The 22526-nt window shown below is 46.0% G+C and overlaps 1 protein-coding gene and 1 long non-coding RNA gene across 7 annotated transcripts in view; one reads left to right on the forward strand and one right to left on the reverse strand.

Moving 5' to 3' along the window:
• PCDH9 (protocadherin 9) overlaps positions 1 to 22526 on the forward strand; it is a 950858-nt gene that overhangs the window by 602382 nt on the left and 325950 nt on the right. For 2 of the 6 annotated variants that reach the window (XM_077344010.1, XM_077344011.1), the window contains one exon: positions 10598 to 10799. The exons of 2 other annotated variants lie outside the window; for them this stretch is intronic. In XM_077344010.1, coding sequence (XP_077200125.1) covers positions 10598 to 10799 — 202 coding nt within the window. The remainder of the gene's footprint in view (positions 1 to 10597; positions 10800 to 22526) is intronic. 2 more of the 6 variants (XM_077344012.1, XM_077344013.1) reach the window with 1 other exon arrangement.
• Positions 4171 to 14380, reverse strand: LOC143840454 (uncharacterized). The gene is made up of 3 exons (XR_013232194.1): positions 14089 to 14380; positions 6435 to 6616; positions 4171 to 4285 (listed from the first exon to the last, which is right to left on the reverse strand). It is a non-coding gene; the product is annotated as an uncharacterized LOC143840454 (long non-coding RNA).

The following is a 22526-nucleotide window of genomic DNA, read 5'->3' on the forward strand; positions in this document are numbered from 1 at the left end:
AGGTGCCGGGGCCTGGGCCAGAGGTCTTGCGCCACGGCCGATGCCTCGTCCTAGCCCCGCTGCCACTCTTGCTCGTTCCGCTACCCGCGCCGCCTCTGCTGCCCGCGCGGCCGCCACCGCTGCTTCGCGCGCCGCTGCTGCTGCCGCCGCCTCGGCTCCCGCAACGTCTGCCGCCGCCGCCGCTGCCGCTGCTGCTGCTCCCTCGCCGCCATCCGCGCCGTCCCCTCCGGCTCCATCGCCACCCGCGCCGCCGTCGTCCTCTCGCTCCTCGTCCTCATCTTCTCCTTCCCTCTGCGCTCTCGCCCGAGCCGCCGCCTCCGCCTCGATCTCTAGCTGTGCTCTGGCCCTGGCCACCGCCTCAGCATCCACCGCTGCTTGCGTGTCCGCCATGCCGTGTTCCCGCAGTGCAAGCCCACCGCTCGCTCTTCGCAGACTGGTATCGTGCGCACCACCCCCGAGCACTTCCTTTAGCAGGCGTTGTGTTCGGCGTTTCTCCTCCGGATCCAGCCGACCCGAAAGATTCTGCAGCCAGTTAGTCACCCTGTCCAGCTTGTACTGCAAGTCCTGTGTCTCACCCACAGGCTCCAGCGCGTAGCTAGGCAGTCCCAGGTGCTCCGGCCACCGTTCGTCCCCAGTAGGGCGGTCGTATTTTGACAATCGCCTGCGCTGGGTGACGTGTCGTTCCAAAAATTCCTCGGGCCCTGGGGTTGTCCCCGAGAGTGCCCGCATCATGCCCGAGCTGTGCGGCCCAGCACCAGCGCCGTCGCCCTGGGAGAGGTCCCAATCCAGGCCCTCTCCCTGCTCGGAAAAAGTATGTCCCTCGCCCTGCATTTTGCAGGTGAAAGGAGTTGTGAGATTTGACTTGATGTCAGACGCACAGGAAACTCACAACAAAACTTATTCCAAAAGAGAAATAGTTTTATTGATTAGCACTATACGCATTGGACTGAAAGTCAAATCTGACTCGAAGCCAGATTTGCCTCAGCTTATCAATACATTTCTCCCGCCCAAAACTTGACAGTTCCCAAGGAGGGGGGTTAGTGAGGAAAGACATATGTGAAACAAAAACAGGATTCCAAACTCCCATCCTTGAGAGAGGTGACAACAACCCTGTGAGCCCATAACAAGATAAGGTTAACATAACATCACTATTCTATTTTATTGCTTACAAACTACAAGGCCGGGGCTAGCAGGCGCCAGGCCCAATCAAGCAATATAACTGACATGGAGGAACTCAGGCTAATTTATGACAGAGATTCTACAATCCTGACAGGCAGATTGTAAGTGGGTGGGCAGGAAGGGATGTGCCAGTGTTTGTCTCTTGTGGCCCTTCCTTGCATATCCAGGGAATTGCTGATCGCCACTGTGGGATGGTAGGTGAATTTACTTCAGGCCAGGCTGAATTCGGGAGATTTTTGGTGTGTGCGGGGATCATATTGGCATGAGATTGAGGCCACTATGGGTGGGCAGGTAGTTGTGAGTTCCTGTATTGTGCAGGGGGGTGTACTAGATGACCCTGGAGGTTCCTTCCAATTCTATGATTCTGTGATCTGTAGCAGAAGTCCCAAACTCAAAGGAGAACATAATCCTCTGGCTTTCTCATTGAGGTTTTGTAATCCATGTCCAATAACCTACTCTTTATACATCCAAATGCATAGGATTTTGTTGCCCTAAATAAATAATCTAAGGAAATACCCATAGATCTAATATTTTGCTCAATACATCTTAGCCACTCAGATTTAGAATGTTCTGTGAGAATTAGGGACACAAAATCAGATCTAAAGTGCCAGTGTGTATACCACTCCTCCCCCCCAAATGGGATTGCGGTGGTTCACAGCATAAAATAAAACATCAATAAAATATCCATAAAACCATAAAACAGCACTGATAATGACCCCCTCCCCCCACATAAACAAAAAATAAACCCTTAATCATTCTCTCCACCATCACATTGTGGGATGAGGGACATACACAACCTACAGAGGTCACTCATCTCTTCAAACCTCGCCCTCCCATGGTCCGTCACCCAGATCTCCGTGAATTTCTCTGCACAGTGTTGGCCACCCAACTTCACAAGGTCTCAAAACCTGGACCTGGTTTAGAATCGGCACCTAGGGTCCTTCTTTTGACATCTCTGCAGTTCAGAGCTCGGCTTGGCTGAGAAGCCTGTGTCTCATCCGCTGTGCCCTGTGCTTCTCCACCAACTGGCTCTGATCTTGTTCTGTCGAGCAGGTCTGCTTTGAAAGTGTCCATCATTTCCTCCCCCCCCCCCCACTCGGCAGCTCTCTTTAAGTGAACAGTTTTCCACGTCAAGTGTTTGAAATCCAAGGTTAATCATAATGTACAGGGAGGGCCACATCCCATTAGATAAAAGCCTGCTACCTTTTACACAAGGGCCATGCCCTGCTAGATTGCCAAGGTCATGCGCTCTGTTAAAAGAAAGCTAACAGAGCTGAATACTAAAGGGATTTTCAGTGGTGGCTTATTATTATTTTTTTCTCCTCTGCCTCTTTATCCCCACGTGAATCCTGCATAGCTTGAGCGAGGGACAAGGAGCAAAGCATAAACAGACTATTTTCCAAGAGAATAATGATGATTAGAAGTGATTGTCTGTTTGTTTCTGACATGAGACCGTCTGCATTTCCTCTGTTAAAAAAAGGCAAGTTTCCAGAAGTTATGTTGTATTCCAGATTGACCAAGAAGCAGACTCTAGCATGAGGCTGTGGACCAAGATTAACACTTAGTGTCTGATGTCACTTGATATATTCTATTTTATTTGATTTCCATATGGTCATATCATCTGATAATTTTTAATTTAAAAAATAAATTAAATTAAATTAAATTAGTCAATTAACGCCCACCCAATTGTGAAACTCCAGGGTTCCACGAAACCCTGATTGAGAAAGCCTACTCTACATAAACAAATGACCCAGCCTCCGGCTATTAAAACCCATCTCCAGATGACAGAGATCAGTTCACCTGGAGAAAATGGCTGCTCTGGAAGGTTGACTCTGTGGCATTATAGCCCATTGAAGCCCCTCCCCTCCTCAAACCCCACCCACCTCCACCTCCCAAGTCTCCAAGTATATTGCAACCTGGAACAGGCAAACCTCCCTGACTTGGATGGCCCAGGTTAGACCAACACTGACATATTTCAGAAGCTAAGCAGAGTCATCCCTGGTCCTTGAAAGGGAGACTGTCAAGGGACAGAGGCAGGCAATGGCAAAACAGCTCAGAATGTCTCTTGCTTTGAAAACCACACAGGGTTGGCCACTGTCAGCAACAACTTAATTGCATTTCCAACTATCATGTCATTATTTTGGTTCATTTGGTTACAGCACGCTTTTTTTTTTGATGGCCCTGGAAGGGTTTCCCAAATGCATGAGAGTTAATTAATGTGTGTGTGTATATCTGTAACCATATATATTTTGAAAACAGCACTGGGGTGGCCCGCTGTCTGGGACACATCCGGTGTCTGGTCTCTGTTTCCGGCGTGGCAGGCCAATCCGGGCACGGCTAGCGTTGGCAGTTGGCAGTCATTAAGACCAGGGGTAGTCAACCTGTGGTCCTCCAGATGTCCATGGACTACAATTCCCATGAGCCCCTGCCAGCAAATGCTGGCAGGGGCTCATGGGAATTGTAGTCCATGGACATCTGGAGGACCACAGGTTGACTACCCCTGATTTAGACCATTATTGGAGTAGCATCACATACAAGCACAGACAAAAGGATCTTCCCCCCAGTGTGCACTATTGGTCAGTTTCAGTTTAAACTGATTGGATCCTGCAGTGGAGATCTAGCCATGCATTTGTTAATTTCAGTGCAGACTTAGGATCCTGCCTCGAACATCAAGCTCAGTCCTCAGCAGGGAGTAAGCCAGGAGGCTATCTGGAAGAGAGTAAAAAGAGAGAAGTTAAAGTTCAAAAGGGAACTTTTTTCTCCCTCTCCCAAATTATTGGAGGTCATACAGGGCAGCAGATTTGGGATGGATAATACTTATTTATGCAAAGAGTGATTAAAATGGGGCCATCACTGTATCCTGCCAGAGTTTTGCATGCCAGGTGTTTGAAATTCAAGGTGATGGTCACAGGAATAGACAGCTTGAAAAGGAGGATGATAGATTTATGGAGGATAAATCTATCAGTGGCTACTACCCATGATGACTGAATCCCAGGAGGCAACATCAGAGGAAGGCCTCAACTTCTGTGCCCGGTTGTTGGCCCTCTGGAGAAATTGACTGGCCAGTGTGGGAGATGTTGGCAGAGATGAAATTTGCAGAGAGGAACTTAAAAGAATAAAATAGTTTTATCGTTAAGAGAAACAGCTATGTATAGACAGAGATGAGAGAGATTAATAGCTAACTGTTTTGTTGTTTGTTTTGTTTGTTGTGGAGACAAGCTAAAGGACAGCGTGCTCAAAGGAGCAGGAAGTCTCCAAAGACTCAATCAGGACACTTGAAGAGATTATTCGGGGGGGGGGGGGATCAGAAAGTTCTTAAATGAACTATGCTAAATACACATTTCCTATGATGCCCCCTGCAGGATATTCTTCATGTGTGCCTGAATAATGCACACTACAGATCTTTATTTTATTATTTATTATTTATCATACTTATATACTGCCCTCCCCGGAGGCTCAGGGCGGTTTACATAATAACAAGGAACAATACATACGGTCTATAAAAACATGTGAATAACCTTATAATAATAACTAATAATTGTAACCAGATAACAGTGTAACAGTACAATATAACAATACAACAATGTAACAGTACAAATATTGCATATTATAACATGAGATGCTGGACTAGATGGATCATTGGTCTAATCCTGCAAGGTTTTTCTTATACAGTTATGCTCTTGGACTGAAAAGGAAATATGACGTTACAAGGATTTGGAGAGGTAGAGAAGGATAGTAGTAGAAATTGGGGATTGGGGAGGGAAAGAGAACCAGGAAAGTAGAGATAGGAGCTCCTGGATGAATGATAGGAGCAGAAAGGGAGAAGACCAGAAGCTGGAGTCCTCCATTTGTGCTTTGCTCTCCTCTTGCTCATAAAATATCATTTCCCCCCCCAGTCTGCAGTATAATGAGTGCATTCCCCTTGGTAAGATTTGTAATTTTGCGCCGCAACTAATTAAATGAGTCTAACCACAATTTGTATCGATAAATATGACTCTCATTATGAAATAGGTTCATGTTTGCTGCCTCGTGACATTTAGATGAATTTGCAATAATTTGTTTCTGAAGCAACATTCAGCGGGTGCCTCCACCACAGATGGCGAGACGCACAGCTCGCTCTGTGTCTTTCCCTTTTGACCTATAAATATCCACTGGGGGAGAACTGAATCTGTCCTCTCTTTTGTTTTGTTTTTTAAAAAAGGATTCTTTCTGAGCATTTTTTTTAAAAAAAGGATTCTTTCTGAGCATTTAATCACAGTAGAAAAGCAACCTTTAAAAAAACCCAGAAAACTTCGCTGTTAAACCAAATCATTTGGCTTGTTGCTACCCATTTCATTTAGCATAGGAACTATTTAGGGGTGACAGCCTCCAGGTGGGATCCAGGGATTCCTTGAAATTCCTGCTCATTTTCAGACTACAGAGATCTTTTTCCCGGAGAAAATAGAGGTTTTGGAGGGTGGACTCTATGGCCTTGTGCCCCACTGAGGTCTCTCCCTGTCTCATTTCCAGCTCCACCCCCAATGTCCCTGGGTATTTCCGCATCCAGAGCTGGCAGTCTTAAAGTCTGCATTTTTTTTTTAAAGATCTCCAAAAGCCTATCCTCATTTCCAAGGGTAAGATTTCTTTTTAAAAACACAGTCCTGACAGAATGGGCCAACATCCAACCACTGGAGGCAGTGAATGAGTTTCCTTCAACGCTGCCTTCACCGACGCTGAGACATTGTAAACGTATTAATTACCGGCACCAAATCCCAGTAATTATTATGTTTTTAGACATCAGCAGTCTGGGTACATTTCTAAAGGATTTGAAGCTGTTAGCTCAAATCCTTCCCAAGTGAAGGGGAAATACGTTTTGTTTCCCGTTTCCTGTTCCGTGGCACAATGGGTTTCGGGGCCAAGGACCTCGTCCACCACAACCCAGGGCTAATTTTATCTAAACCCATGACAGGCATTGATTTCCTGAGCTTCAGGCACATGGGCTTCTTGTTTTAAAAGGCTAAAATGTGGGAGTTATTAGCATTAGCTGACTCCTGAGTCAAACAAGCCAGGAGTTAGATTAAATTAAATTGTACTACATTATTTGCCTGTTCAGAGGGATTTTGTTTCTCTTTCCAGTCAAGACAAATGTAGATGACTAGTGGGTGTCTCAATAAGAAACAGAGGGGGGGGGAGATGCCCTTGCGAATTGGACAATCAAAATCAAAATAAAATGACATCCCCTTCCCCTTCCAAAAATCATCTTTGTATGGTGTTACCTTTCTGCTGTGAGCTGGTACTTGATTTGCTGAGAGAATTTGAGAGCAATCCTAAACTGTCGTATTATGAAGTGAGAATTGTTTTATTCACTAGAACTTATTCTACGGTTGCCAACCTCCAGGTGGGGACTGCAGATCTCCTGGAATTAACGCTGGTCTCCAGACTACGGATATCATCAGTCCTGGAGGAAATGGATACACAGAGTTTTTGGTGTCACATCCCAGCTGAGGTCTTTCCTTCCATTTGGAGGATGGACTCTGTGGTATTATACCTCTCCCCCCCCTTTTTGCCTGTTTTCCCCATTCATTCAGATTATTTAAATTACACGGTTAGTTGGTATTGCCCTTTGGAGGTAAAGCTTTACCAAGTCTTCACCATTTTTTCTGGCTGGCGCAGAATCTAAATTTTTATTTTTATTTATTTTATTGATTATATTTATATACTGCGCTCCCCGGGGGCACAGGGCGGTTTATATAATAACATAAGAACAATACATGGAACAGTCTATAGAACATTTGAATAACCATGCAATAATAACTGATAATTGTAAACATATCTTTAACCCGCTCCTATTGGAGCGGATTAAATAATCGGTTAAGGCCCCCGAGGGTGGGCCCTGTCCGTGATGGGGAAGGGTGCCCATAGGCCCCTTCCCCCGGAGTGACACTCGGAGGGCCCAATCGGCAGGCGCAAAGCACCTGCCAATTGGGCCCTCCGAGTGTCAGTTCGCCGGCAAGGGACCAATTGCGAGCTGCGCGCACCGCGGCTTGCAATTGGCCCCCTGGCTGCCGGCCTCACTAATCAGGAGGTGCAAAGCACCTACCGACCTGCCCCCCTTCCGCCTTGCCTACCTGATGCTGCCCGCCACCATTTCTGCGCTGACATCCGGCCCGGACGGCCGCTCCCTTGCGGCGCGCCCTCTGCCTGTCAGCTGCTGCGGCCCTGCCGCTGCCTCCGCCATGCCCCGCGACGCCACCCGCTGCGCCAGCAGCCGGCCGCTGCCATGACTTTGGTTGCACCGGCGCCCACTACCGCACCTCCAGCTGTGCCGCTGCCCGCTGCCCCGCCCAGCCTCCCACCCTCCAGCGCTGCTCCGGCCACCTCCATGCCAATGCACCCACCGAACCACCCGGCCACATAACTCCTCCGTTGCCCGCAGGATCGCCGCCAAGGTAGGCCGCGCCCCCGCACCATGCCACGCAGCCTGAGCCACCCCAGCCCAAGCACGCCTTGCCAGCTCCACTAGCGCCCGCTGCATTAAGCCTGCAGCGGGCTTATTTACTAGTAAGATTATAATTGTATAACCAATAAACAATACAACGTTGCAACATACAAACAGGTCCAGAGTGTATAGGTGGTGTTCTGGGGGGGGGGGGCGGGGAGTTTTGAATAGTCAAACAAACAAAAACCTCCCAAAGTATCCCCTCCCTAAATTATGCCCTCCACATGGCCCACCTTTGTGGCTGTTGGGTGGACTGAGCATTTTTCCTTGGCCTATTTGTTCACTGTTCCCCTCCTCCCCTTTGGGGGAACATTTAAATAAGGAGGCTCATTGAGTACAGCCTGGAATGGGACACTTTAAAAATCCCTTTGCCACCTAATCCTGTGGAATGTCTAAGGGCTGTTCACATGTCGTGGGACACACGCATGCATCCTGCCTGTACATATATCTCTTTGTAAGGAAGCGGTGATAAATTAACTCTGCAATTAAATCTAGGGACCAGTGCTGGGATAGACGTGGGGTTTGTGTCATATGTTCCAGTTGTGCATGTGTTGAAAGTAACATGAGACTTGCATAGGAAATGGCACTGGTTAAAAAAATAAGGGACATTCATTTAAATATTCATAATATTGAATAATACAAACCCGTTTTTTTCTTCATGTGGCCGGGCATGCTGGTGAGGTGGCAGGGCAAAGGCATGCGGGGGAGTGACCTGGGTGACGAAGGAGGGAAGGAGGGGCAGGAGGTGGGTGTCAGCCAGGGCTCATGTACTCGCGGTGGTGTGTGCCCCTCCTGCTCTTCTCCCCAGTGCCAGCTAGGCCAAGCAAAGGGCCAGCCAGGGCTCTGCAGGTGCCCTGGCCTTGGTGTCCCGGCAGTGTCTGGGTGAGAGGCTTTTGGCTCGCCACACGGCCGACTAGTGGGGCAGGCCCTCTAGGAGCTGTGGAGCGTGTCCAGCCGGAAACAGAGGCTGGACACAGGAAAGAGAACCCGGATATGCTATGCCCAGGAGGGCTTTTCACAAATATTAGAGGCACTAAATAAATGGTAAGGATAGTGTAATAATGTCAAGTCCTAGATATTTAGACTCAATGACCGTTTATGCACTGGAGTTTTCGTGCTGAGCTGCAGGCTGGAGTTTTAGTCGTGGCAGGTTGCCCCACCTCTTCCTGCACCCACACGGGGGAGCATTTGGCCTGGTGCACCTCATCTGCCCCCGACTTGTGCTCCTGCATGGGAGCTGGGGCAGTGAAGTTCCCAGTGCATTAACGGTCAATGGGAGTTTCTTTGTTTTAAAATAACAAAAAGCCTGTTTCTTTCAAAATATTTGTATACCTGAATTCCCAATCGTGATGCAATTTACTCTAGATATTCTTTCTTCCTTGCTGTAATACCTGGCAGCCCATAATGCTGATGCTACAGCTGAGCAGGGAGTAAGAGGAATGCTTTTATGACCCAAATAGCAAGCAACAAGTTCCAGCCATTATATTATGTTAACACTGGATCTGCAGGTAATAGTAAAGTAGGATTGTAGGCAGTCGTGCATGCTGATGAAGATTTTTGAAATACTAATTTTGAAGCTTGAGGAAAGGTGTTTTCGTATTTCAGTTTCCTGAATTAACACTCCTTTGGTTTGTCACGTGTTGCTCTGTGTCCTCCCTAAGCCACCACTGCTGCATACACAAGCAAACTCTCTAGTGAGGTGCACAATATTAAGGCCGGTGTAAATCTCATAACATTATTTCCTGCCACCAACAGCTGCAGTGTGTTTGAAGAATTTAACTTAGGCCATCTCACTGTAAATTTCTCTGCCTCCTCATAGAGATGTCTAAGGGTATGCTGAGGCAGAGGAAAAGGCACTCATTAAGTGATGTAGGTCTTCAGTAAAGTTTGTTTCCTCTTCTCCAGTGGTAGCATCTAGCATGTCTTTTGAAACTATACTTTTGGGGGGAGTTGGGGTCCCTTGCAACCAATTTATGGTGACTCTGCAGGGTTTTTTTTTAAGGCAAGCGCTGTTTAGAGATGCTCTCCTATTGCCTGCCTCTGCATTGAGACCTTGACCTTCCTTGGTGGTCTCCCATCCAACTACTAACCAAGGCTGACCCTGCTTAGCTTCTGAGATCTGACAAAATGATGCTACTTGAGGCTAATTATGAGATCTGCCAAACAAGGCTAATCCCCCCTGGGAAATTCAAGAGGAAACTTTGCTATAGGCCTACCAAGCTCCATGATGAATGTACATGTTAGCCAGGTTGAATGACAGATACGATTGGTGGGGAAAAAAGGCATTAGGTCCAGACTGCAAGTCTTGACACAAAGGCAGAAAACAGACTCTGTACCTACTCCGTGTGTGCTTATTGGTGTGTGCTAAGGGCTGTCAAGTTGCAGTTGACTTACGGTGACCACAGCAAGAGGCTTTCAAGGGAAGCAGGGAGCAGAGGTGGTTTCCCACTGCCTCCTTCTGCGGTGTCTCTTCCTTGGTGCCCCCCTTACAAATACTGATCTTGCTTAGCCTTTGAGTTCTGGGCATGGAATTAGGGTCACTGTGGGTGGGCAGGTAGTTGTGAATTCCTTGCTTTTTGCAAGGGGTTGGACTAGATGGCCCTGGAGATCCCTTCTAACTCTATGATTCTCACAAGAACAGGCTGTGCCAGCCTGCCTCCCCCTCCCCCTGTTCAGCAGGCCTTCTCTTAAACGTTATTCATGTCAATTGTTTTAAACTTTAAATAGGTATTTGGGTGAATTTGGGAAGTTCCCCTTGATCGCCTCTTGTCTTCTTTCCTGGGGTGCTATACCAAGAAGCTATGTGATGGGGAAAGAAAGTATTTTGGATGCAATAAAAAAAGAAATTGAGAGAAAAAGCGTATATATATATACTTCAATGAGAGTGGTCCTAGCCGAAAGAAGAGCACTAATCCACCTATCCTGTGCTCTTCTTTGTAGTCCCAGCGCCGTGTTACATTTCACCTCCCCGATGGCTCGCAAGAAAGCTGCAGTGACAGTGGTCTAGGAGATCATGAGCCTGTGGGTAGTGGAACCCTGATCTCACACCCTCTCCCTCTGGTTCAGCCGCAGGACGAATTCTACGACCAGGCTTCACCAGACAAGAGGACTGAAGCTGACGGCAACTCCGACCCCAACTCTGGTGAGTGGTGCGGAACGGCACTACCCCCCTCCTCGCCCCGCGGACCGGTGACCATTGCGAGACTGTATGTGAGGGTGGACGGGATAAATCAGACAGCATGGGAAGTTGCACAAAATGGTGCACAAAACAATGCGGGGTGGATCTGATTAGTGAGACACAAGGCGGGAAAGGGAGAACAGCTACGAAGCCAGCCAGCATACGGGAAAGATCGTTCTGTTGTCAGTGCATTTATTAATTTTGCATTTGACGATAATTATTTTATGTGCTGTGGTTATTAAAGGTACTTCCACGAGTGATGGAAGGAGCCTGTTCCCACCCGTCCCTTAAGACTCTTTCGGCTTATGAATACGGTTTCTCGATCTGTAATATGGAAAGCAGCCTGTTTGAGTGCAAATTGTTCCCCCACTGGAACCTGAAGCCCTGTTCGTAGATTAGGGGGAGTCGAAAGTGTATGTAAATAAGGGAACAACCTCACTGATGATACTTTACAAACTCCAGATTTGCTTCTGGAAATGTGCAAATGTTCCCCTGCGTTTCCCACGTCTCCCTGATATCTTGAGCCTTCTGCATTAGAGGCTGCTTTTAAAGATTCTTCACCATGTGAGAATAGCTTGCTGGGGGGGGGGGTAGAGTGAGCTGTGGGTGTAAGGAACCCCTTCTCCACTACACCTATGAAAACTCCACCCATCTCCAGGTGCCCTAAATTTCCAGATCAGAAGTTTGGAAATCAAATATTCTGATGACTACAAATGTTATGTTACTGTGCATAGGTATAATCCAGGGGTAGTCAAACTGCGGCCCTCCAGATGTCCATGGAATACAATCCCCTCATGGGAATTGTAGTCCATGGACATCTAGAGGGCCGCAGTTTGACTACCCCTGGATAATCAGAGAGATATGGAGACATCTTGACCGATGACATGACAGTAACTTTACCGATGAGCAGCTCCTCCTGAAGGCAATGGGACTCACTTGTGATAAATCTGCTAGCTATTTTGCAAAGTAATCTAATATACACCACAGTACCAGGTTTTGAGTAACGTCCTGTGTTTGACAAGCTTCTACATTTTCCCAATAGAGGATCAAAAGTGGGTGTCTATTGCATTGTCTATTAATGTTCTTTGATTGCATTATTATGAGATATCAGCTCGCTGTATTTCCGAGCAGAAAAGTGGATTATTTTAACAAAAAAACATTAAGAGAACCTTTGCAACGGAAGCTTATGTACAATTCATGTTCTAGAACGTTGTTGGCATTTATCCTATCTACGGACTGGAACATGCGCACAACCCATTCTGCTCAAAGGGTAACAGACGGCCGTTACCAAAACTGCATCCACATATCCTCGGTTGTTGCACAAGAGTTGTGCTATACCAATACAGCAGTTTTGATATGGCAGGAGAGCAGTAATCTCAACTGGATTTTCCCATGCAGACTGGGCAATCAAATGATGGCTATAGTGCCATACTCAACCATGTGTGAATGCAGCCCTATGGAGTCTTCTTAACCTTGACCCAGTTCAGTTGTGTTCTCTGGGAAACAGGGGGAAGCCCTCTAACTAACACAGTCTCTGAGTTGTACAAATGGCACAATCACAGGATGAGAAATTTGATATGGGAATGCTGATCCCCTAGTGAATCCAGTGTCTACCCGAGAGATATTTAAACACTGATACACAGTAGTGGGAATTTTATTCACGTCATTGTAGTAACACCAAAGGCTTGGGCGAGACTTTATTATTAGACTCAGTGGTCCTAGTTAGAATATTGTCCCAGACTCTGTAAGTAGAGTTAGAGCAGGATTAGAAGCAGGCATCGCTCTCCTTCTACCGTCTGCATTTCATGAAGATACTAAATGTGAAGGCCGCTGCATCAAAGCGAAGATACCAAATGTGCCATGTAAAATGAATTAGCACATGTAATATTAATCACAAATGATGGATTATTTGCTAATATAGACTCTGCTAGGAGAATAATCTGGGTGGACAGATGCTTTTGCATTGCATTAAAGTACATCCGGTGAAAGGAAAGAGAACTGCCTATGTTTCAGGTCTGGAACCATTGACATACACCTGGAAATGTCACCTGGAGGTCCAGAGGGAAAACAGCTAAAGAGGCATGAAAATTTATGGACATTCCCTCCAGTATCATATATATTCTTCCACCTATCCTGACTTTGTTGTCCCCCTGGAGATCAGATCTGAGCTTTGGTAAAACATGGGATATTGCCAGGTGCAATGACTAAGATATCACAGTTATGGCTGAAGACACCAGCTTGTTGAGTGGGGGACGGCTTCCCAGGGAGCAAGACCAGGGTTTCTGAGTGGGGAGGAGTAAGGAGATGGAATTTGGGTGTCCCAAAAGGATTCTCAGTGATCTAGGAAAGCTGTTATCCAAGGTATTTGGTTAGGGCATCCTTCTTCACCTTTTTGTGCATGGAGGACCTCCTGAAATATTTTTCAAGCTTCAAGGATCTCTGGAACCAGCCTGCAAAGTTTGTCCTAGTGTATTAAGGCAGGATATAGTGGAAAGGCTGGGGAGTCCCTGGGGAGTTCTCACACATACCCAGGATTCCAGGGAGCCCTGGTTGGGAATCCCTGAACCGGGGGATGAGAGGAGTCCCAGAGGGAATCTTCATTGGGGGGAATTTGTGTTTATTCTTGGCAGGCCTCAGCAAGTCTCACATGAAAGGCAGAATGTAGCAGCTGCATGTCCATTCTGATGTGGATAAGCCACTGTCCTTTCACCACTCAAGGGGTCCCTTGCTATAAGGGGCAAGCTAGGAGACCTACCCCTCCACTCGCCTCCACTTGCTCCCAGACTATGGGGTTATGCTTGATTTCTCAAGCACTGCTTGGTGGAAACCCAACAACGTATCATTCAACGAAAGAACTGGAGCAAGGAGCAGTAATATTACACCAAACTACAATCCTTGAAGGAACAGGGACCCTTTGTTAATCTCCCTCCCCCATAGGAATCCTGGCCTTTTGAGCCAGCTCCTGTTAAGGACACAAGAAGCCATCTAGAAAGGTGAGCAGGACAGCTGAATACAGGGACCATGCCCTTTCACTAGTGCCCAAGTAGACCAAGGAAGGTTTTCAGCTTTCCACTTCCACCAATCCAAAAAAATACTCTTTATTACGGTACTAGACCAGTAATCAAATTACAAAATACATAAAAGAATCATTGATAATTAATACAATATAAGATTTGAAACATTCCAGCTATAAGAATCAACATTATAGTTTTAAAACTCACAAGCATTCTCAAGCAATTGAGACTACCTTTACCTAAGTTGCTACCTCAGTAGCTCCGAATCCTTGTTTGATCGCCCTCCAAGCAAATCTGGCCACAGCACAAGTAATTTCTGTGCGTTTTATTCACTTCCACCAATCTGGTGGCACACAGAAATGTAAAATGTTAATCAAGCTTGTCCGGTCCTAACACCTGACCATGTGGGTTGTGTCCTGAGGAATCTCCTAGGGCAACATACTGTAATCTCATCAGTTGCCATAGTGACTGGCTGTTTATATTGCAATACAGAAACTACCCTTCTAGAGCAAGTTTAATTTTCCTTCCGTGTGTGTCCCAATGACTAAGTATTATGGGCTACCATTGTTCAGGGTAGTGAACATCCAAATGCTGTTTTCCTGTTTATGCTGTTCTATTGGATGTTCCCTTTCCCTATTAGGATGTGTTTGTTATGGACCATTTCGGTTCAATTCCGCTGCCTTACAAACAAGCACTGTACACAGTTTGTGTGAACAACGGTTCTCGGTTCCCATCCACGTGCCTGGGTGTGTGACAGAGAGAGAAAAGGACTGACATGAAAAGAGTATATTCTTTTCTCTGAAGCAAGCAGGGATATTTGTTTTTAATCCCTGTTGCACCACCGGCGCTTCACAAGCATTTCAAGCCCCACTAAGTCAGCGGCCTGCCTTTTAAATGTCGTCTTTCACACAACGACCTTTTCATATATTGTGTCATTTGTGAATTGAGCTTTTGGCCCCCCTTCCGAGAGCAATTTGGGTACTTTGTTTCCAGGGTTGCGAGAATCGCTGCTTTTTTAAGAACAAAAACCGTACGCAGTCTTGTGGCGGTGTTTCCTGACACGGGTGTCTTGCTTGCTGCTGAAATGGAGGCGAGTCTTCCGGCTTCAGAAGCCGGCTGTGTTTGAGAAGGAGTTAAATGTTCTCCAGGCTTAATGAACCGGTGCACCAGAGAGACGCATTGTTATATTTCCCGAGTGTTGCCAGTCTACAAAGAGACAAGATACAATTACCCCGGTCTAATGAAAAAGCATGCACAGTGAGAGAAAATTCATCCAGCTAATCTTAAAGCCAGCCATCTCTCATGCTGAGAGAGACTGAAAGAGAGATATTTTCAACATTAGCTTTATTATCCACACATTGCTATCCTGTTGATTAAGGTACAATTCATACTTACCTTTGTTTCGGCAGCCGGTTTTGGCAATAACTAACATCTGTGGGTGCATTGTGTTTAATCCTGATGCTAATGATGCCCACGGAATCCTGACAGTTCTGTTACATTACCTGTTACGTATATCCCCCCCCCCCTTCGTCTCACTTTTCTTCCAGGGAGCCAAGAAACCATATATGGCTCTCCATGCTCCCATTTTATTATTGTGACAAGCCTGTAAGACAGACTTTCTGAACTTTTTCACTATTGAGAAACCCCTGAAACATCCTTCAGGCTTTGAGAAACCCCAGAAGTGGTGTGATCATGTAGAACACGCAAATGCTGGCAAGGGCTCATGGGAATTGTAGTCCATGGACATCTGGAGGACCACAGGTTGACTACCCCTGATGTAGAATATGGTTGGGAAGCACAGCTGTGTACACACTCATCCAGGGGTTCTTCTCTTCCCACCCTCTTCAGGTCCATCATCAGCCATTTTTTTTGGGGGGGGGGATTTTGACAAGACCATATAAATGCTTAACACGTTTTGAGAATATATTTTAAAATCAACTCCCACTCTTTTGGGGACCTTCCAGAGCTGTCAAGAAACCCCAGGATTTCACAAAACCCTAGTCGAGAAAGCCTCCTATAAGAGAGTAGCTGATTGTCCCAGGATCACCCAATGAGGTTAGCGGTTGAGTCCGAAATTGAAGTTTTGGGCTCTACAATCCTTGAGAAATAGTCTTATTTGGCTCAGATAGAAGAGGCAAAACATCTGCTTTGAATGCAATAGGCCAGGGGTAGTCAACCTGTGGTCCTCCAGATGTTCATGGACTACAATTCCCATGAGTCCCTGCCAGCAAATGCTGATAGGGTCTCATGGAATTGTAGTCCATGGACATCTGGAGGACCACAAGTTGACTACCCCTGCCCTAGACGTGCATCCTAATAATAATGCACCGTGCAAGAAGACGATCATCACTCACATGGCCACCTTGCTCTTTTATGAAAGTAATAGAAAAGACTTCTGCCTTTTGCTGGAAATGCCAAACATAACTAGTTCACCATGCTAAGTTGTGCCCATAAACCCAGTGGATTTAAGGGGGATGTAGTCTTATTGAAACCCAATATTCACCAGTTTAGCTGTGATGCAGTTCAGAGAATAAAAATTCCTTATTATGCTTGCAGAGAAGCTCTGAAAGGAGAACATTTTTTGGGGGGAGGGGGGAGAGGGTTGACTAATGCTCACATCTTACCTTTCAGTCTCTCAAATTTGCATGTCCAAAATTGCATTAAATATTAACTGCCTCAGCAAATAGCACCATCCTGTGTGATTAATTGCTTACCAACAACTTGACTTTATTGCATCAGTTATACAATTTGTAACTTCATATTAGGTGCATGATATAAAGTGCAAAAGACAGAATTATGCTGTTTTACTGCCAAAAGATGGAGAGAGAGAAAGAGAAAGAGAGAACAAGAGAGAGAGAGAGAGAGAGAGAGAGAAATTGAAGGAGGGAAAGAAAGTCTTCCTTACATTAAAGGGAAAAAAAACATGGTTAGCTTTGTTACTGTGCTTGTGTATTTCAATTTTTATTGAAATGAAAGGTATTGCATTTTCAAGAGCTGCATTACTAATGACAACAGGATTTGGGGTTGCCAACCTCCAGGTAGGGCCTGTAGAGCTATATTTACAGCTAATATCCAGGCAACAGAGATAACTTTCACTGGAGAAAATGGCTGCTTTGGAGGGTGGAGTCTATGGCATTATACCCTGCTGAGGTCCCTCTCCAGGCTCCACTCCCCCAATCCTCAGGAATTTTCTTAATCCTATCATAGAATCATAGAGTTGGAAGGAGCCTACAGGCCATCTAGTCCCACCCCCTGCTCAGTGCAGAATCAGCCTAAAGCATCCAGGATAAGTATCTGTCTAGCTTCTGCTTGAAGACTACCAGTGAGGCGGAGCTCACCATCTCCTTAGGCAGTCAATTCCACAGCTGAACTATTCTGACTGTGAGTTCCCCCCCCCCCTGGTATCTAGCCGATTTTCTTCTACATGTAGTTTAAACCCATTACTGCAGGCCCTATACTCTGCTGACAGCAGGAAACTTTCTCTGTCTTCCTCTAAGTGACAACCTTTCAAATACTTCAAGGGAGCAATCCTATCCCCTCTCAACCTCCTCTTCTCCAGGCTGAACTTTCTCAAGTCCTTTCCTCATAGGGCTTTCCTCATAGGACAGTTCCCATGCCCTGGATCATCCTTGTCACTCTCCTCTGAACCTTCTCAGTTTTATCCACGTCGTTTTTGAAGTGTTAGGTCCAAGGTAAAGTATCATGATTAGGTCCAAGGATAGAGTTGGTTGCCAGCTCATTCTCCATTTCACATTAAACAGTTGGCAAGAGGGACGAAATATAGTGAGTTGCTTTGGATGAGTTTCTACATGGATAGAAGCTTAGTGTAATTGTAGTTGTAGTAGTAAGAGTGTGGCGCAGAGTGGTAAGGCAGCAGACATGCAGTCTGAAAGCTCTGCCCATGAGGCTGGGAGTTCAGTCCCAGCAGCCGGCTCAAGGTTGACTCAGCCTTCCATCCTTCCGAGGTCGGTAAAATGAGTCCCCATCTTGCTGGGGGGTAAACGGTCATGACTGGGGAAGGCACTGGCAAACCACCCCGTATTGAGTCTGCCATGAAAACGCTAGAGGGTGTCACCCCCCAAGGGTCAGACATGACCCAGTGCTTGCACAGGGGATACCTTTACTTTTACCTTTACCTTTAGTCGTAGTAGGAGAGAGAGAGAGAGCACATCCTTCTATCCCGCTGCTGGCCCTACTGAGTGAATATGTTGCCAAAATTGGAGGTCTCCTGAATTAACTAGGCAAATTAGTGATTCAATTGGAGACTCACCAAGAGACAGGTGACCATAGGATCTCAACCTCTGTATACCAGGACATTCCCTTAAGGAACTCTAAGCAAACCAGTCATGTGTAAACTAGAAATTTTCTTTGTTAAAGTACAAGCACACAACCAAACATGTAAAAAACACACTCAACAAGTCTAAGGACAACAAAGGGTGAAGTGGAATAGCATTTGGGGAAATAAGTAATATTTACCATTAAGGCATAAAGCAGTAAGTCCATGGATTAAGCAAAATGGTTTGTGCTTCGTAGAAAGAAGGACGGGAACCTACATGTGATCACATGGTGTATGTAAATGATCCATAGAATCATAGAACTATAGAATCATAGAATCATAGAGTTGGAAGAACACACATACAAAGAGAAGAGGAAGGCAGGCCCACACACAAGTATCGGTGTGTGGAGAGTCCTACACCTAGGTCTATGATGACATGCTGATAAAATTTCCTATGCTACAGTGACTTTAGGACCTATCATGGGATAGGTGAGAACAATGCTCTGGAAGAAACTACAATGGGCTCAAGATAGTGATTTATCTTCTTCATCACCTTCATTACAGTCACTAAGTCCTTGTCTGATAAGATTTCTGAGAGTAAAATACATTTTGGAACTGACGTATGCACGCACATGCAAATACACACACAAGACACCAGTGTCTAAAAGCTGCAACTGGATACATTCCATTGACACATTATGCATGGGCCAGAACACCCGCATTGGTGGCGGCAGGGCATTGGGAAAATATCCAATTATGCATGCCACCACCGCCAGCGTGGGCAGGTCCCGGCCCAGGCCCATGGAAGGCCTACATTACGCGAACGCGGGAACATCCACAGTCCCAGAGTTACTGCGGGTGCCAGCAGGGGCTGGGGCGGGCCAGCACCATGCATAATTGACAGCGCCAGGCCCCGCCCCAACCTACAGTCCCCCGCAGAGCTGGCCGGGGCGTCCCCCTGCCCCCACCGTGGTGGGAGAGTTTTTTTCTCCCTCTAGTGGTCAACTTTATATTACATAGTGTTACGTCTGACATATATCTCTGCAGATTGAAACTGCACGATTGTTTTTAATGACAGACACACAGCAATGTCATATTGAGTCAACCACTAGAGGGTGTAAGATTTCTGCAGAACAGAAAGTGGGGGGGGGGAGAGCAACACAAGAAATAAAAGTGAGAATGTGGGAAAGCTCTTTCCTGTGCTAATGTGCATACTCAACATTGTTTCCAAGCAACAACAGTGATCTATGTTCACTTAGATTTGAAGTGGTAGTACATAAATGATTGAATTGTTTCATATTTAAGCAGTTCTATATCAGGAGCAGAGACGTTGTGTGTGTGTTTGTGTGGTGAGAGAGATAAATGTTAAATGAAAACTACAGTGGATCATTTTTTTAAAAAAATACTGAATTTCCCTATGCTGCAGAAAATTTCTTTGCGCAGAGACTACACGGACTGTCTCTTTCAAAGCCCCCCTTATAAATGTGTTAGTTCTTATAAATCAACTCCTCCTGGTGAGCTGATCTTTTTTAATCTCATAAGATAGCTGCAATGTTGCTGAATTTTTAAATAGTCTGACAGACACTTGTATTTATGGATAGTTGCAATCTTCGTGAGAGGTGATAGGAGTAACTGAGCACCACAGCTCACTGTACTTACATTTATGTCCTTAACTGAGGTCACAATCCAAAGGTATCAGGGAGTACATAAAAGACCATGGGCAATCAGAATTCCCAAGTTGATAATCTGGCATCTTCTGTTCAAACGACCATGTAGTAAGTGGGGTGAAGGTCCTTGGAGCACCACTGCTATTCTGAGTAGACTGTCATGATGGCATATAAATTGTTTTTTTTTTCCTGGGGTTTCTCAGTTAAGTTCTGCCTCTTGTCCCACCATGATGATCTTGCTCTTTTCCACTGCTTCAGACAGACTAACGCTCTATCACAATCTACCCCACAAGGCTGTTGTGTCGATTGCACCCTCCCCCGGCCAAGCTGCTTGCCCTGCCATGGCCCCTGTGAAAGGCTCGTTTGACCCCCAAAGGGGTCCCGAACCCCAGATTGAGAACCACTGCCCTATAGTGTGAAGTGAGAAGAGGGGGCAGCAGTTTCAAAGTGGCCTACATGATGCCATTCAACTCCAGGGTGGGCGAAAATAGCCAAACTGCTATGGGCCAGTGGTGGCTTGTGACTTAGAACCTGATGGGCCAAGGGTCCAATTCAATATAAGGTGGCTCCGTGTGCATGTGTGAGGCAAGACAATCTGGGGGGGGGGCATTGTCTTCCTGAGATATTTATTTATTTACATGTCTATTATTTGGATTTATTTCCCGCCACTATCGGAAGACGGTCTTGTGGCCAGTTACAATCATAAAACCCCACATTAAAAGATAAAACAATATTAAGCCCAGCCTGGTGGAAAGCTAAAATCCCCACTTCCTCCCCCACTCTAACCCCCCCCCCCCCGAGCCCCAGGAAGGGGGGAGGGAGTCTAGGGGTGCTTGTCTTTCCAATAAAGAATCATAGATGTTTTTGCTATTTATCTGGCCACAGTGCTGTATTAAATACATTTGAATTTCAATTTGAATCATAGATGTCATTAAGTGTGAAGGGTCCCCTAGAACTTCCTTGCTCTGGCCTCAATCAATAGATTCTGTTTTTATGCTTTGTTGTAAGACGCTCGTAGACCTTTTGGAGAAGGGTGGCCTAAAAGCTACAAAATAAATAAAATAAATACATACAAGCGTGTATAAGCATCTCTGCCGTGTGTTGAAATAATTGACCGGTGTTGTCTTTTAAGCTTTAAACTGAGCAGACAGCCACAGTGATAAATCTACTATCGGCATGTCCTTAATTGATTTTATTATGAACAAATTCTTCAGGTAACCGCGCTACCTATGTGGAAGCCTCTTTTGGGGAAGGAAGAACCGAACGTAATATGCACAATCCGCTTCAGCGAGAGAAAATAAATTTACTGTGACAAAGCAATGGCCTTAGAAGATAAGGTTTGCATTTTCTATAGAGAATCCAATAAAATTCAAGTGGGTTTGTTGGGGGGTGGGGGTGGGGGGGAGGAGGTTTATTGGTTTTGCAAACAGAGAACAAAAGGAGATTGGCTTGATCCTTACCAACTGCGAGGCCCTTGAAAGGCAGCCATTTCCCAGTCACGGAAAGCGTGAATGTGATCTGGCAAGCTTCGTTTAGTCATTAACTAATGGATTGTAGCCGCAGTCTTTCAATCAGAATTGTGTAGGTGGCTAGAAGGGTTTCAGTGTTACCAGCAATTTGAAAGACATTTGAAGGTCAGCTTGCAAAATCAGAAGTTTGGGTTGGGAACGGTTTTTCCCCCCTGCCGTGCTGCGCTGTTGCATTAGCACTCACCCAAATGTTCATTTAGGAAAACTTAAAAACTTCTACAACAATGCTCAAATTAGGATTTCATTTAACCCACTAGGTGCTTTGATTTTTTTTTTCCTGTCTGGAAGGCTTATTTGAACATCTTACGTTGGATTTGGTGCAGCCAGGGAGGGGACTGGCTGATTGAGGCACGGCTGCTGCTTCTGGGTGCTGATCGTTCAGAACAAAACAAGGATATATAATCCTTCAGTTAACTTTGAAGAGAAAGAACTGTAGCATCTCTGCATTTGGAGAGGAGGTAGCATAAGCTGGGATGGGTACAAGGTCACTCAGCAGGGTCCGGACACTCTCAGATACAAAGTAACTCCACTAATCTCCTCCATAGAATCATAGATTTGGAAGGGACCTCCTGGGTCATCTAGTCCAACCCCCTGCACTTTGCAGGACACTCACAACCCTATCGCTCATCTACTGTAACCTGCCACCCCCCTGAACCTTCACAGAATCAGCTTCTCCGTCAGATGGCTATCCAGCCTCTGCTTAAAAATTTCCAAAGATGGAGAACCACCACCTCCCGAGGAAGCCTGTTCCACTGAGGAACCGCTCTAACTGTCAGGAACTTCTTCCAGATGTTTAGGCGGAATTTTTTTTGCATTAATTTCATCCCATTGGATCTAGTCCATCCCTCTGGGCAAGAGAGAACAATTCTGTTCCATCCTCTGTATGGCACCTCCCAGCGCTGCTCCGGTCTTTTTCTTATTCTTCCTTTTAAAGTTGTCACATGGGGCTTTTCTGGTCTTTCTCTTTCCTGCAGAGGAGGAGGCACTTTCACCCATATTTGCTCTGGCTGGGAAAGGGACAGTCCACAACAAAAAAGAGAAAAATCTTAACCCGAACAAGAGACCCGGAGTGTATTATGTAAGGCAGGCAACCTCACAAAAAGTCTGCCCCCAAAGACCTTTGTGTTTCCCATAAGGCCCTGCCAAGAGCATGTGCCAGAGTGTCGGTCATGTGACATTGCAGCTGGCCATGGCCTGTCAACTCT

This window comes from Paroedura picta, chromosome 6 (assembly GCF_049243985.1).
Source record: "Paroedura picta isolate Pp20150507F chromosome 6, Ppicta_v3.0, whole genome shotgun sequence".
NCBI lineage: Eukaryota > Metazoa > Chordata > Lepidosauria > Squamata > Gekkonidae > Paroedura > Paroedura picta.